Source organism: Liolophura sinensis, chromosome 1, assembly GCF_032854445.1.
Source record: "Liolophura sinensis isolate JHLJ2023 chromosome 1, CUHK_Ljap_v2, whole genome shotgun sequence".
NCBI classification, from domain to species: Eukaryota; Metazoa; Mollusca; class Polyplacophora; order Chitonida; family Chitonidae; genus Liolophura; species Liolophura sinensis.
The window spans coordinates 50,843,976-50,862,040 of NC_088295.1; the positions used below are offsets into that span (position 1 = coordinate 50,843,976).

The window sequence follows — 18,065 nt, forward strand, 5'->3', positions numbered from 1 at the left end:
ACTTGATAAAGCAAAAAATTAAACATAGAATACTTTGTATCTTTATTTATATCTCTTTAAACAGTAAACAGCTTTGTAAACCGATTTCTTTTACTTCTGCGTGGAAAAGTGAATGCATACAAAAATGAAGAACATTTCATCATTTAATGATTAAAAAAATCAACATATACTATTATAGACAATATCATTCAAGGCATATATAAATGTATCTTTCGGAAGGTATCCCTGAATACTACAAATTGTGTCAGAGTTTTGACATGCTACATGGCAGACTAAAACAAATACTAACCAACAACCTGAACATACCACAACACGAAAATAAATCAACATTTGGAATGATTTGATGAACCATCGCATAGGCCTCTAATACCACAACCAGTGGGGAAAAAACATTTTAGAATATGTTATGCATCAACCTTAATTGCATGACCCATTTTATTGTGAAATTTATATTGAAAACAAGCAAGGGTTTCATATTTTTATGAAAGTACTGCTCAGTAACACTTAACTGACCGCTTAGAAAATACGTAAGGTCGCATATATATGTTAATATTACATATGAATAATTTCTTGAAAACATATTATATCTTACTCTGTGCTTAAACCTGTACATTATCAATAAATGCCACATGTATAAATAAACATAACACCCTCAACTTGGATTGACAAATTGTTTAACCGTTAACTCCTGCAATGGGGAAACAACATGAGAGGTATAACTTGACGTTGAGAATGACATTAAAACAGAAAGCTTAATCCAATGTACATGTATAACGGTCAAACATAAAAATATCTGCTTTACAGAATGCACAAACTGAAAGAACATTATCAATTATCTCCATATAATGTTTCTTTATTTTTGGTTTGTTTTTTAAATTTTTTTTATATTTTGTTTAATATTTTATTGAAGGAAATAAAACGACCCCTTAATATCTGAACCCATGTTGGTTTTATGCCCGCACTTCCGTGCCAAAAAACTCTTCTTTTGGCCACTAAAATTAGTGATACAGCAGTAGCCATTTTGATAATGAGAAAATATGTTAATAACAAGCTTCTATAACTGTGTCTTTTTCCAAAGCACGCTGGGTTCAAACAAAAACAAAATCACAACTATTTCTTCGGTGGTTTAACTACGATCAATACTGAGCAAAATGTTTGCGCGTTAAGTAGAAAAAATATACTGCTTCGATACTGTGAGCAAATCAAATAAAAACATAGCCCGCTTGTTTTAGTTCACTTGTAATGCCACAACAGATTTCTGGGCATACATGACCAAATGGTTAGTATCACACCGGTATAATGACTGGTATCTGTTCATAGATAGCACGTGACGTACCACCACTTGACAAAGTGGTGATGCGAAGTGCATCCACTTGACAAAGCGATGGATGGTAAGTGAAACCACTTGACAATGTGATGATGGGAAGTTCAACACTTGACAGTGTGATGGTGAGAAGTACAACACTTGACAATATGATGATAAGAAGTACTGACACTTGACAGTGTCAACTTAGCTAGGATGTTATTCCTTGAGATTAGGGTAATGTCATAACACAGATCATGCACTTGAATGGAATCAAATAAGACAGACATCAGGGAATTTACTGTTCGGAATAATGCCGGGCACGATGCCTGCACAAAACAAAATACAGTCTTGTGGATAATGGGTTTGACAGCAAACCAGAATCAAAAATTAAACGTCAACATCAAATACAATCAGGCTATAGGGAATGGAACAAGTGCGATAATGGCCACATACCGTAGACTACCATTCACCTTACTAATTATTTGCCAAAAAAAAAGGAATTATTTGACACGTATGTTAAGTACATGTCACACAAGGCTACAAAGAAGAGCATCACATTTGATCCGAGACAACCAAACAGTGACTTCTCAAGACGACTGAATATTTATCCTGCACTACAATGTACATGTGTAACTCCGTCATGAAGTTTCATTCACCTCGGAACATTTTAGAGTGTTACTGGACAGCAAAAGACGCAAGTGCCCATGCACCGATATATTCACAACAGTAAACACTTAGAGGCCATCGCACATGTAAGAACATATATGTTACGTCGTGTGACACGTATAAGAACATATGGGTCACGTAAGGGCATAGTTCACGTAAGGCAGCACTATCTTCACACGTGGGGAAGATGGTACCTTTAGAAAGGCAAGTATTTCAAGTAAGCTATTTTAAACGTCACAATCGTGTAGAATGAAAGAAACACAGTGGTCATTCATGTCACAAAGATGACCTCAGATCCCAGATATGCTGCTAAGTTAAAGTAGAAATATCGGCACATGTCACTTATATACCCGGAATGACGAAGTCTCCAGCGCTTCTCAAGAGCCCGCAGACTGATACAAACTATTGTCCACGAAAATTGTCTCTGTATTTGACATCGATTTGTCCGGGATTGTATCTCTGGAAATCCCCAAATCCGGCTTTTTCCCGTTTTCCAGGCCACTTCCGTTCGTATTGGGACTTTCTTTATTCCTTCGAACGGCGGGTGTGGGCCTGCCATCACTGCTCGCCGAAATTTCGCCTGGTGTCACGTGATCTAATATGTCGGGCGTTATGTAAGTATAGTGGCTAGGTCGGTCGTTCTTTTGATTCTCTGACGGAACTGGTGGGGGTGGGTCGGAGGGTGGTGGTGATAGAGGACCTAGTGATAAAGGCCGAGAAGATGGTCGTGATGACGATGGTGGTGATGCGGGTAAGGCATAAGATTCCCAAGGAGCTGAATACCCTGGAGTGGCATACACTAGTTCGTGAGGGGGTGCTGATGGACGGAAGGTTCCCGTCCCTTTTCGGTTGTCATCGGCAGGCGAAGAGTTCGCCGTAACGATGAAAGGGTCGACAACTCCTTCTCGGATGTCCATGGTTCTTTCGCTGGACTTTCGCTCTAATTTTTTTCTCCTAGGACAAGACGAAAAACAAAAAAGAAGAAAAATAATTCTATTTATGGGTGCTGGTTTTGTTTAAAACTGATTGATCTATAGCCATATTTCCAATATTACTGGCCAACAAAGTCTGAAACGGTAAACTAACCATGCGCTATTCTTATTTTCTCTTCAAACTATAATTTCTCCACGCGATGAATGCTTTATTTATTCATTTTTTTCTGATGAGACTATGTCTTGATACTATATTTAGCCTCCATAAAAACATTTATTTTTTGTGATTACTAAATACCACTACCAAGACTCGGTGGCAAGGCTACCCAAGAGGTCACCTGTAGGAAGCACGTGACTACAGAACTTCAGCTTAATACATAAAGTACTCAAATCGTGAATTTGGTAATGTACGGTAATTAATATGCACACAGAGCATCAGCGATGGAACATCACCCTTGTATCAATGTGCTGTATATAGATGAAAAACTTCAGGTCAACACATGCTGTAGGCCTACATTTTGCGATACCACATTTTGCTTAACTTTCATTCTAATACACAAAGCCCGGAATTTGCTAATTTACGGTATTTAATATGCACAGGAAAGAAGAAAGTAATTGCAGGGACCATTTCAGTGGGAAAAGATCTTCTCCAGAGAAGTACCTCATGCGCGTCGATTTGTTATGAGCGAGGGGGCCATGTCAAGTGTCGCAACTGTTTGACCGCGTATGTGATGTCGACAAGCTGTCAGTGAATAGGTCCTGTCCTATCTAGTACGCATCAAGTACGCAAGGAAGTTTGGATATAATTCACATTTTAATCTAACAGATACAAAAGTTGTGTTTTTCTAATAATCACTCACAATTACGCTGGGGTTGGAGGACCAGGACAGAGGTACACACGTAAGTCATTAGCCTATATCATAGTGGAACAAAGATTCAAACACGTTTTGGGCAGTGATATTCACCTCCCCACCCACCCACACCTAATACTGCGTAGATTCAGGTCTGCTTTCACGACAGAATCTTGATAACAGAAAGATCATTGTTTCGCAGCTTTGAAAAGCAAAATTAAAGATCTCACCTTTTCCTACAACAGCACACCCCAAAGACTACAACAGCTATTAACATGACAGCAGCAGCAATGGCAATTCCCACAATAGTCGCCACATCCAACACTGAAACAATGCAAGGGAAGAATTAGGGGATAGAACCCAAACGGGCTATACCTTTGTCAAAAGTGTGCAGTGCTATATCATATACTTTACACTCGGTCATTTAGTATAGCATAACCATAACACCAAAGTCAAAAGGTTTAATAACAAAGCCTGCGGATGTACAAAAAAAGTTGATGTATCGTACGAAATGAGTTGGCTTGTTTTGTGTGTAATGTTCGAAAGACATAGAGAGTTGCTGTTCGAGGCATCTATTCTAAACTTAAATCCTTACGTATTAGCACGGACTATGGACTTGGCATAGCTTTTAATACACTTTGAACATCGTTTCAGCGTTAAATACATATAAGCAATTATTGTCATGCATAGTCCAGGTCCACTGAGATAGGGGGCAGCACATGTCACATCAGCACATCTTACCCTCATCATCACCTTCGACGTCATCCTCACCGGAAGCTGGGGAATCTTCTGGTTGGGAATGTACCGCTGTCGGGGTCTCCCCACGCTGTTGACATTTTAGCGACAATTCTCCATCCCCTGAAGATACACAACGTATAACAGTGAAAATCCCATTGATGGGATATTAACGTCGCTTATAACATTATTTCGGTCATGTCACGGCGATGTATCCTTGAAGCAGGCCAGGACCCACTTGCATGAAACCCTCTTAAAGTTAAGAGCATGTAACATCCATGGGGACGTAATGCCTACACTGCTGGTTGTCATGGTAGTTACATGCTCAACGTTAACAGGGCTTCGTATTAGTGGGCCCTGATCCAATACCAACATTTTATAATACTGCCTCAATAGATCGCCATGTCGAAGACATCAGACTCGACCCCCTGACACCGGTCCGATCAGTATTTGTTCCGCTCGTCTAAGGTTGAGCCCCAACGAAGTAGTACTAAAATTACCGATGCTAAAGTCTTACTCAATCCAGAACTGAGCCCGGAATCTGAAGTTCCGAAGCTCTACCCAGAACGTCATCGTACCCGGTACGTCACAAAGATATCATGTGCAATCATTTTCAAATTTCAACGATTTGATCCTGTATGTCACTGGTCAGGGTCTGTCATAACGACAACAGAATGAAATGGACACTCAAGCCTATTTCTATCAAGTGGATCTCCGTATGATAAAATGATTTTCTTAAAACATCAACTCATGGCCTTCATTCATCTAGATATCTACCTGAAAGAGTGCTAAAACTTGAAAGTTTCTACATGTACCACAACCGAGATTGAGTTTTCAGGAGATTAACATTCGATCCTCAGAGAGGCATTTAACGAAATTTATCCATGATGACTTACGTCTCCACAAACTCGAGCCTTGAGTATTGTTTAGTCGAGAAATTTTGGCTATGCACACCGAAGTATACCTAGTAATATCGCTTTCGAATGCACAAGTGATTCGGGCAACAGACTGTCAGATGGGCGAGCGTTGTCCGTAAACGAATATCAATCCATAGACGGATTGTTCAGGCTAGAGTATTCTTTAACGTACCTGTCAGTTGGAAGAGAAATCGCCCGCCATCGTCACTGTCTGACTTGAGCTCAACTGCAATCTTTGGTCCTCCGCTAAAGAGTTCTCTGTAGCCATAGTAATCAAGTCGACTTGAACAATCAAACACTGTGCTTGTAGTAGAGTCGGACATGTTAAGGGACTGTCTGCATGTTTGGGTCTTCTGTTTCAGATCTAGTGTCAGTTCATTGACTGTTACAGACACTTTGCTTCCATGTTCAGAGGTTATTGAACACGAACAGCCAGAGTTCCTTCCCTTTATATAGTGTGGATACTCTTCGTTTGCAAGATATAGTGTACTGCCCACTTTCTGATCATCTGTGCACATCCGGCCGATTGCCTTGTCTGAGAGGAGAAGGAAGTCATTGGTTATTTTCTTCGATGGATCGATACCTGTCCAAGCTGTCTGCGCTGTTAACGTTTTCAGAATTAATATCGTATACCAATCTCTGATGTACACATACATCATTAAAGAGCTGCACCAGTGTCAAAACCCCTGTGTCTTAAAATAAAGCTAATGTGAAATAATAAGGATCAAGGCAGTCTGAGTTGTTTGTTTAAATTGTAAAATGGTGAATTGTAAAATGGTGAATTGTAAAATGGTGAATTGTAAGGGAACAGAAATCGCTGTAATAAATAACGATACCAGATAATGACGATAATAATAAAGGAGTGCTTATCACTTTGCACGATATCACGAAAAACACATGACGTAATCAGCAGAGAATGATGCTTACCTGCTATACAGTCATAGTGTATTGTCCTGTAGAGTGAAGTGCCTGGGCAGTCTGGGGAAGATGCTAAGGGGTTCAGGTGGGTCTCGGAAATGAGACATGTCTGGACTCCAGCGCACTTAGCACTGAGAGGAGGAACGTCCGAGTTCACCCGAAACCTACAGTCTCCAGGCTGAAAAGAGCACGGTCGCACCCTTTGCTTCCTAACGTTGTACTCCACCCCTCGGATAGCGATCCTCTCTCCGACGTCACATGTTAATTTCGCTCCTTCTCGTTCACAGGCGTAACTTGATTTGGGCGTATTGCCGTATGAGTTCCAGAGTTGTCCTGTAAACGAGTATTACAGATTTCATAACTTTCATATAACGAGTCACGAATTTCACTTCCTATTAATTGAATGGTTTTTATAAGACTACAATAGAAGATATACAATAGCGTGCGTTGCTTATGACAATTAGGTGTCTCAGATGTGAACTGACACCTGTATTTGTGGAATGATTACAGTCGTACGACTCATTTCACCTAACATACATCTGTAAAATATTGAGAGTATCTGTCATTTTCATGAACGGATAACAAGGTAATATTCATAAGTACTCTGTAATCAAGACGATTTTGATCCAAATGTTTGACCTAAATCCAGGTCGCATCTCTGACAACTGACGTCACGCGCTGATGTATACGGTGCGAAAAAAAAAAACTGAGGCCATTCCTCGACCTATTCATACTTAACTGAAATATTTCTTCTGCGACACTCGCGGTAAAAGTAGTCTGGCATGCAGATATAATTTTCCACAGGATAAGCTTATTCGATGCTACCCAAACGGTTAAATCAAATTTTATCAACAACATAGCGTGAGTGTGCGATACTGAAATTTAAATAACTTACAATATAAATGACATAGGCAAATTACCGGATACATTCATAAACATGCCCAGTGACTTGATTTATCATTTTTCACTTGCACTGTTACAGCTTGAACTGTACCGCCAATATACGTTCCGATGTTTTTGATTCAAGAAATACTCGCAAAATATTATGCGAACAATACATTATGGTCTGGACAGTGTAGTGGCTGACTGATGAGAACAACAACGAGGCCAAATCACTATTACACAGAGACAAAATAGCATTACCAGTAACACTAGCAATTATAGAAATAGCCCACACGTAGTCTGAGTTCTAATTCATAAAATTAGCTACATATGTGAATATCAGATGACAGGGTTTATTGATTTGATTGGTGTTTTACACCGTACTCAAGAATATTTGACTTATACGACGGCGGCCAGCATTATGGTGGGTGGAAACCGGGCAGAGCCCGGGGGAAACCCACGACCATCCGCAGGTTGTTGTAGGCCATCCAACATACGGCCGGAGAGGAAGCCAGCATGAGCTGAACTTGAACTCACAGCGACCGCATTGGTGAGAGACTCCTGGGTCATTACGCTGCGCTAGCGGATGACAGGATTGAATGAGCATGGATGTTTATTACAATATATTATAGACGTCACTGGTCTTGTATAACCACACGTAACGGGTGAAATACGACCTCTTGTCAATTTACCTTAGAGCTTTTTGTCACTGTTAAGGTAAAAGTCTAAATAGTAGCAAATTACATCAGTAACACGGCTTAAGCAGAAATATGTAGGGAAAAATGTAGTGATGTTAATTGTTATGAATTTGGGGTCACTGTTCTAGAATCACTCAAAGGCTATGCTGTTATCACATTTAACATACAATAACATTACAAGAACGAAAAGGCTTCTGGGGTGCTTAGTCCACCAGCAGAACCCTGGTTTATGCCGGAATACAATATAATTAAAGACGTACAGCGCAAAGTAAAACCAGAGCGGCGACGACAGTGTGATAGCTGGCAAATTGTCACGCGCAACCGATGAAATACGGCCTCTTGGCCGTTTACCTCAGTCAGGGTTTTATTCTCACTACTCATGTAAACGCTTAACCAGTAGCAAATTAAAAGCCCTCTAGCACCATACTTATATATATATCGGGGAAAATTTTCTGGCAACAAGATACACAATAACTAGCGATTACAGTTTTACACACTTTCTGAAAGGAGGGTAATACAGGTATTATTTTTCTCTGAAATGGAACAGAAACGGTGGTAAGATGCAGAGCACAGGACAGGACACAACAACACATACAAGTTGCTCTGAACAAGAATAACATGAGGACGTCAATATAACCAGAGATTGGAGCACAAGACATTGTGGTGTATGACAACTGGTTATTGAAGGCTAGACAACGCAACACAAGTTGCTCTGTACACTGTGTTCGCTGTGCGCCAGTATGTCACCGAAATTAGGGTGTCAGCATGTAGTGCTGGGAATACAGGATGTTTTGGTATGACCTTGTCATTGAAGGTCAGCAAGCGCAACACACTCAAGTTGTTCTGGCCACGTATTCGCTGGGCGCCAATATTAACCTGAAAATCAGATGCCAGTATTGAGGGATTAGAGAAAGGATAGTATTGAGGGGTTAAAGAACATTTAAGGTGCGCATTATTGTGGATATTTTTGTCAACTGAGCCGTCAGTCTGTCTGTCTGTCTGTCAAACTTTGTAGAAAAAAGTTAAGCACAGACTTGATGACATTTTGTGCATATTTAGGCTTTGGGTCGAGCTAGGGTAACCCGGATCCAGAATTTTGCATGTACATTTAGCACGGGTGGAGATTTGAGCTGTCGAACAGTTTGTACAATGGCTTAATGAAATTTATTTGACTATTTTCTCTCGATTGCTCTCGATTTCTCATCAAGTGGATCAACGCTCGTGCGTCTGTATCTGTTATTAAAGCAACGTCTTTTTAAATGTCTTGCTCATACAAGAATGTCCAATTGTAAATTTTCCATACTTGAACAGCAATATACCGAAGGGTTCTGCATATGGCGTGTAAATATCTCGCATTGTAGCATTTGTTATCCTGCACGTTATGTGACGATTTCAATCAACGTCAAAAGTTATTACTGCAGAAACATTTGAGTCAAAGTTATTCCATCAAACGCCTTCAGTTTAAGTTTCTTAAGTTTTACAATGAGTACAATTCTCTTGTAAGTAAATATCGACAGAGCGTCCAGAATCTCGGGCGCTCTACTTCATGATTGTGTGTAATTCCGCTTAACTAGTGGGGGGGGGGGGGGGGGTGCTGTATATTCATCGTGTTAGGTTGCCATTTTGGATATATGAACAGCTGCAATTAAAGCTCAACTGAAATACACATTTTCTTATCGACAGCTTATATTCTAGCATGGTACACGATTTGAATACTGATTTCACTCAGTTTCCTAGGCCATACCTTGCGTCTTTCATACATCATCGAAAACTGTTGACTGCTTCACTTTTTGCGATTCCTTCCTATTTTCGTACTTCATATACTTTCCTAGTTCTTTGGTAGTTTGTGTTGAACGTTGTTTTGGGAATTGGCTTGCTATTATTGACCCGGAACCTCTATCTTGGTTGACGGCTGGTATACTAATGTCTGTTTGGACGTATGGATTCAAAAGTTTTATATGCATGAATAGTGGACGTATATTTTACTTTTTTTTTTTTCATCATTTTACTTCATTATTACATTACTGGTTTGTTCTTCAATCGCCTTATGTTACACGAAATGTGCTTCCGCCATTCTCCGGACACTTGTGACGGTAAGCGGTCATTGGTGCTATCTTGTCTATGATAAGTTCGCGATAGGTCACATGCCTTCGCCAGTGTATGGTACCAAAGTTCGGCGGTGTATTGTGGGAGCTCCGATCCCTACCACTTATTACACAAGGGCCTTGGAAGCAAATGAGAAGTGGGGGGAGTGGGGGTGGGGGGTTTGGGACACTATCCCAGCCAATCAGGCAAGCTTTGGGATCTCAGGTATACACGTCAGAGCATGTATTAAGGAAGGTGGGGGGAGGGGTGGACTTGGGAGCAAATGAGAAGTGGGGGGTGGGGACACAATCCCAGCCAATCAGGCAAACTTTGGGATCTCAGGTATATGTCAGAGCATGTATTAAGGAATTACGGAAGGGAGGCGGGGGGGGGGGTCCATCCAAGTTTAGTTCTCGGATCACTTCTATATTTCTTGTAGGCCTCCTGTCTTTCAGTACAACACAAGTATATGCAAAAATTCTCTACCAAACAGAACATGCACTTAAGACTAATGTTAATTATACATGCATGTGCTGTATCTTCTTCTAGAATAAACAGACCAAAATTAATGCAAATTAACACATATAGGCTATTAACAATAAAATTTCATAAAAGTGACGTTTTTTATCATGTATTGTCACTACACGGTTCCTAGAATTTACCCCAAAATGAACCCAAGGCAATTGCATGAAGGTTATGCAGATGCACTATGGGATCGTTATCAGTCTGTGGTAGGCCACGGCGTTGGGAGTGTCTTATACACAATGGTAAACAGTATCGTAAAATCTCGTGTGTTTTCAGGCCCACTCGCTCACATACGTCGTTAATATACACATACCATATGGTGTGTTGGTAATATCGTACCAGCTCTGGTCTATTTGCCAGGATAATGCACAAATCATGTATAGACTTATAAATCGCTGGCCTGATCTCTCCGTATCAGATGCTAGGCTGGGAACTTTTGAAAAGCGGGTATGCAGGAGTATAGGCCAGTTCAGGCCGGGCGCGTGTGAGGCGAATGTTGAATCGAATGTTGGTTCGATTGATTAACTGATGGACTGGTTGATAATCTAATTGATTGATTGATTGGACTAGTTCCATTGATTGGTTACTGAAGGTATAATACAATAGGTGACGTGGATGCATTAAAAATTCTCAGATGTATGGGTTATACTATACCTAATATCCTGCGCATGCATTGATGTTCCGGTACTATTACAAGTTCAGCTGTTGCACGCTAAGCACGCCATATCAGACAGCTGTTCATACACAGTAACTCGGATACTTTGCCTGATTACCCATGCAATCGGAGGCGGCATATGGCCGCTGTGCATAGCTTTCCGGAAGGCAATTTTGCATTTTATGAGCAGTTTTCCATATTAGCATTGAAATATCACAAACATCACGCAACCCAATGTTTAACCATGCCCGCAAAGGGCTTTTAATTGCGTGGTTTCAAAAGAAAATAATTGAATTTTATGCGGAGTCCTTATCTACAAAGTTGTCCCTACGACTGATGTTACTGACAACAGAGTCTTGTCACGCAAGTCTGTATTTCGATGCAAAATTTACATAATTTCTATTCTTTTAATATAAATATTAACCACACCAATATATATTGCCGGTATATTTTATAATTTTTTAGCCCAGAATTTTTATTTTAAGCATCAGCTTATCTCAAAAGACAGCAGCCAGGTTTCTTTTTACGCCAGGAAGTAGATACTTTTTATAGTGTACATGGCGGTCCTACCCTAAATAAAGATGATAATAGCTTATTTATACGTGTGTAAAAGTGTACGTGTGTAAAAGTGTACGTGCGTAAAATTCCTTGGCGTTTGCTTCACGTAGAAACACCTTCAATACACAACAGTGGATGTTAAAACTATTTACTGATTTTTTGAACGTAGTTACATGGAAGTGATAGAGTATAACATGCCTAAATGTCCCCTTTTCGTGCAAATCAGACCATTATTAAACAATTCTCTATAGTCGTAAAAATCAAGCATTAGAATAAAAATAACAGCCAGACATACGTGCATGGTACATGATACCACTTCATGCATGGTACATGATACCACTTCATGCATAGTACATGATACCACTTCATGCATGGTACAGGATACCACTTCATGCATGGTACATGCATGATACTATTTTATACATGGTACACGATACCTCTTCAGGAAGCTACAACGGTTTCACAAAAATTAATAGACATGATACCATGTAATTTAATCATTACTGTTCAAATCCGGCCCTGGACAAGGCATTTGCAGATTCCCCTGTTTATGTGGCCTAGGTGCCAATAAGCGATTGACGGTGTTCATGTGGCCGGATGCGCAGCCTAACGTTCGCTGAAGACCACTTGTCTTCGATGAATATGGCGTGCATATCTTTACATCACTTATGAGAAAGTTGGTCAGTATAGCCAGGAAAAGGCCAGTGTAACTTGTCAAAGGTCAGTGGTTTATACACACCGGATTTAACTGACCGCCATCGTACGAGAGAAAAATTCTTGAGCATGTATAATTATACAAGAATCAAGTCAAATAAATACGCAGTTTACTACGCGAACCACAATTCTAAGAAATGCCAACACAACCCAGCCCCAGCCCACATCCGCGTATTAAGGATATACTTTGCTGGCACGGCCAGAATTGAACGAACAAGTTTACTTACTCATGGTTAATTAATCCTGGGTTAAATCACTTGTATCACATAGTTCGATGTCATATGACAGAAAAAAAATGTTAAGTACGACGTAAAACCCGAACCAACACATGGATGTTAGTGCAGGAGAAAATGAAACAACTCAGCGACTTCGTACACTGCACAGCATCATATAACGAAACCACATAAAGACTAAGGTAAATACCGCCAAATACCCAATAAACCCCGCATGTGCAAAGCAGGAGTGGAATCGGCGACAACTGGATTCGGCAACGCGATCTTACTGGTCAAGGGACAGTGGATTCAACGAAGGTACTTCTAGTCCACTGGACCTTATGTGCTCTTATAGGAATGGTTACCTAGGAAACTGTGTAAATGTATGCACACCGCTCTCAAAAATCTCACAAGTCACCCACCGACACAAAGTGTATGTTTGCACATGCATTTAAAAACAGGTGTAGCAAATCGATACAAGAGATCTCAGTAGTGAAGATATATGCCCTGGTGTCTGACAATAGTTACTGGTCTTCCTTATCTACACTGTGTAGATATATACACAGCCTGTATATATGTAGTAGGCAAAGAGTCAGGCTCTGTAGGATGAGACACTCGGTAGATTTCTGCCTACGTCTCAAAAGAAAAAAAACCACAAATGCGTCATAACGTGAACTATATTATTACATATTTTGGCAACCTCTTAACTAGTATTTTTGAACTGGTATGATAAATATGACAAACAAACAACTCTAAAGCGCCAAACGTGAGGAGGACCGAAGGCACTCTTCCACAGAATGAGGGGCGAAAGCGTTCATCAAAGTCTCATTAATACTTGCATATTTATACGTGTATATGTGATCCTGGGTTGGGACCACGGATCGTGTTGAGGATCAGATCGTAAATGGGTCTTTACATGTAAGGGGTCTATAAATGGTTAGAAATATTTTCAGATTAAAACAGGCCAGGTAAACCCATGTTTAGAAGTAAAGGAATGATAGAATGCAATTGTTTTAAAGTATTTAAAATGATGCATCATTCATATCCGTGATTCCTTCCACTGGTATAGCCATATTTACCAAACTTATACCTGGACAAGCCTCTCACCAATGTAGTCGCTATCAGTTCAAGTGTAGCTTATGCTTGATTCCTCTCCGGCCGTTAAGTGGGAAGGCTTGCTAGCAGCATGCGGACGGTCGTTGGTTTTCCCCGGGCTCTGCCCGGTTTCCTCCCACCATGAAGCTGGTCGCCGTCGTTTACGTGAAATATTTTTGAGTACGGCGTAAAACACCAATCAAATAAATAAATATACCTGGGCATCTTAACGAACTCGATGTAAGCCCTATTTCATCTAAGAAAGGAACATGACGGATGTATCTAATTCCCAGTCGTCTTTATCCCTGCGATCAGAGCCTTTACATCTGAACCGAATTTTTCTCCAGAAAACATCCTGAATATATGCTGTATGTTTGTACTCTATACTTCACCTCAATTCACTTATCTACTAGGGTTTTGCTAGACGTGGAATGTATAGTAGCTACTAAAACGAATGCTTAGCATGGTCTGCTTTACGTACGTACACATGCCAATTACTGCAACAGCCCGAGCGTGGTGTAAGTACATGTAAGTACACATTACAGACACCTTCACAGTTGAACGCGTCTTCCATCTGCACAATAAAAATGGTTGTCACACAGACCAAAAGTAGTGAATACCAATGATTACCCCCACCCCCCACCCCACCCCCAGGCACTCTATCACATCACTACACAACTGGTGTTTACACACAGTCACATTTGGGCCTTATACGAATTCATACACGCATTAACATTTTAGGGCTATGGTCAGGGCTTTACAGTCATACTTACATCTACGAATACAGTCAGGTCTCAAGGTATTAAGACCGACGTACAACACAGATATATAATTGTATATGGCAGGTAAGGCCTGCCTGTAAAAATAGCCCAGCTGATAGCCGTCTACCTGACTGGGCATATGACAGCGTTGTTATATTACTAAGCAATGCAGAGCTGTGTGTATAGAAAACTGTATACCCACGATACCGCTATCAGTGCAACCAGACAGACGATACTCTATGGCCAATATGCCTCATGCCAGCGACACACCGACATATCAACAGCATGCATGGGCGGCTGGGTGACTTAAAATTAACACTAAACCGGTCCCGTTACCTGTAAGGGTTGCGACGGCGAGAAACGCAGATAGTCGCCTCATTCCGTCCAAGGGGCCGCCTCCTCCAACCCCGCCTCCGAAAAGGACAGTACCCTCACCTGTGACCGACCGTCGAGTTACAGGCCGTCATCTGTCGGAACTGGCAGTACACAGTGCATAGCTCTCTGAAAGCTGGCCGATGCAGTATGTACATACAGGCCAGAGCAAACTCCGCGTCGTTGTAGAGGTGACGGGTTGACCCGAATCACCCGGAACAGGCCTGCGAAAATTACCGATCGACAGGTTATGTACATGGACAAACGGTCAATGCATTTCTTTGAATGATACCGTCATATGATGCAATTATCATAAAGCCGTTTCTACTTCGTGACTGTACGACGGGAAATATAGGGGAGATAGGGAATGGCGTCGTAATAACATATGGAGGGTCACGAGGGGATGGCTCACCCACCTGTCAGCTAAAAACTGTCACAAATCTGTATACATTTTTATGCTTCCTCGTCAATATATTTATGTAGCTAGAGCTATGGTTAACCAGTGCATAGACATATCAGTACATATTTAGGGTAGTGAATCACGACAAAATATTTCTGTTCACAGCTTCATGCACGTGTTTACTCAGATCCCCAGGTGAACACAAACCTCGTACAAACTTTTCCCACTCCCTGTAACAGCGCACATGAGGCATGCACGCGGTGACAATATATATAATGCATACGGTTATATATCCATATTAAGGTCTTCTGTATTCACACCCGAGCCAAACTCTCAACCGATGCATCGATTTGATTTCTAAACAATTGTTGCTTTTAATGCTCAATTAGACCGTAGAAGCCAGAGACCTCGGGACTAAGGGTGGCTAATATATGCTGAAACGCGTGGACAGCTGGCCACACTAAGCCCGATAGTTACGTGCATGGACCCGATTCCGGTATAATGCTTACAAAGAGCTACCTCTTTGCTCAATTCCGCTGCATGCGCGTTAGATTCGTCCTGAATACACATATAGCACATTTTGCCACATTCGGTACTTGCCCTTACACCCCCATTCTCTTGTAAATCTTAGCCGAAATCGAAAAGTTTGTAAGACGGGTCGGAAGTTGGGGGTGACTTTGGTTTATTAATATTATTAATGTTCAGAGCCAACAGGCCAGGAGCCCATTTACAGGTCTGATAACACGGATACATACTGAGTAACAGAAGCGTGTAATATACATATGCAGAGCTAGGTAAATATAAAATCCAATTTTGTACAAAGATAGCGTAAACACAGGTAAACATATGATGGAATTCTTGGTACAGAAATGTTATAAGCCTATGTGTAAACATCGATGAATACATAAAACTATTCGTGTTGAAATTTCAATAACAAATAAGAATTGTAAACCGTTATAATCACAAGTTAAGATTCGTGAAATGTGTTAATCACAGAAAACCCGTTAAAAAAGAATCTAGTGATCTGACCTTCTAAAAGATTGTTGTGAAGAAAAAATTTCTATGGAATGATTAGAACTCAGGTCATTATAGGAATTCATGGCTCGAGGGAAAAAAGAATGTTTTCGAGCGTTAATTCTAGTTGACGCAGGCCGGAAAGTTGCCGTTTGTCGTAAGGCCCGGGCAGGAAAATTAAAGTTGACCTGCTCTACTAAGTAAGGCGAGTCAGCGATAGAGTGAACACATTTGTGTAAGAACTTTAAATCGGCAGCTCTGCGGCGATCAGATAGTGTGGGCAGCTGAAAATGTTTACACATAGCACCGTATTTTTCAGAGGAATAAGCGTCATTAGTTTTAAAACAAAGATATTTGATGAACTTTTTTTTGAACGGACTCTAACTTGTCTGAGAGATATTTTTTGGTGGGGGACCATATAATTGACCCATACTCCAAGTTGGAGCCAACTAAAGATCTGTACAGGGATATAAGTGACTTGGTTTTTGTAAAAGAAATAACCAAGTCACTTATATCCCTGTACAGATCTTTATCCCTGTACGTGACCACCCTTTTGGGTCTAAAACAAGATGGCTGCCCAATGTTAAAGCATTGAGGAAAAGTTCGCTTTTTGCCACTTCGTTAGCGACCAGTAAGGCTTAGATATACAAAATAACGTCACGAACGCTTTGCAGAAATACTCAGACTATCTGGAAAGTCGAAAATTATACAAATCCAGCGGATACAAGATCGCTGCAGCCATTCAAAAATAGGCATTTTCCCATGCAATAACGTTGGGAGGACCGTTTTCTTCACGCATGCCTTTTGTTACTGAGGAGATCACGTGGTCTCTAGCTTCCGATCCGTCTTACAGAATAGGCTCGCATTTAGCAGGCCGCCGCGCGCTGCCATGTTTTTAAAATCGGGATCAGCTAGGCGCGCATACACAGCAGCGGTTGACCTTTCCGTGAAATTTAGAATGGAATGGTTGCCGAAGACAACCCTCTTTTTACTGCCAACGTAATTTGACATTTCACACAAATTGTGGGGTCCATCATTCTGCTCCAGAGCCTTCAGACAATTGCAAGTTCGCGCCTCCACAGTAACATGGCTTTCTGTCTCTCAGAACTGACAGCCAGCTGATCAAAACATAGAGAGGTAGTGAAAGGTCAACCACGCATGCGCGCCGAGCAACAACCCAATTTATTAGGTCACTATGTCGACAGGGCATAACTATGAATTATCTTGGATTTACCGGCCTTAAAGGCTACAGAATGTGGTAAAATTTGGCAGAGGAACAGAGAATGTCTTGGTGGACATTATTTTAAGGAGTTTTGCCCGATAAATGCATGTATGTTCTCTCCGCCATGCAGCGTATATAGACGGCATATGCCCCGGGTTGGTGATTACGGTCAGAAGGTTAATCTCCGAGGGCAGCAAGTGTTTACTAGGGTCACGTAAGGACCCTTTCGTGTCTAAAACAAAATGGCCACCCAATGTTAAAGCATTGGGGAAAAGTTCATTTTTTGCCACTTCGCTAGCGACCTGTAAGGCCTAGTTGTACAAAATAACGTCACAAAAGCCTTGCAGAAATGCTCAGACTATCTGGAAAGCTGAAAGAGATACAAATCCAAAGGATACAAGATCGCTGACAGCGATTCAAAAAATAGACAAATAGACGCCGTTTGTTACTAAGGAGATCACGTGGCCTCTAGCTTCCGATCCGTCTTACAGAATTTCCCACACTGCACATTTACAGCGGACGTTGGATTTTGAAACCGCAGTCGAAT

The 18,065-nt window shown here is 41.0% G+C and overlaps 1 protein-coding gene across 2 annotated transcripts; it reads right to left on the bottom strand.

The window, feature by feature from the left end:
• Window positions 1-976: 976 nt before the first annotated feature.
• Window positions 977-17,019, bottom strand: LOC135479797 (uncharacterized). Of its 2 annotated transcripts, none has more exons than XM_064759712.1 (7): window positions 16,962-17,019; window positions 14,847-15,106; window positions 6,335-6,658; window positions 5,580-5,942; window positions 4,497-4,613; window positions 3,986-4,079; window positions 977-2,926 (listed from the first exon to the last, which is right to left on the bottom strand). In XM_064759712.1, exons 2-7 carry the CDS (start codon window positions 14,887-14,889, stop codon window positions 2,350-2,352), a joined length of 1,518 nt encoding a protein of 505 aa, XP_064615782.1. In that variant the 5' UTR covers window positions 14,890-15,106; window positions 16,962-17,019; the 3' UTR covers window positions 977-2,349. The 2 variants fall into 2 exon arrangements, with proteins under 2 accessions (XP_064615782.1, XP_064615775.1); XM_064759705.1 differs by lacking the exon at window positions 16,962-17,019 and adding an exon at window positions 15,490-15,744.
• Between the last annotated feature and the right edge of the window lie 1,046 nt (window positions 17,020-18,065).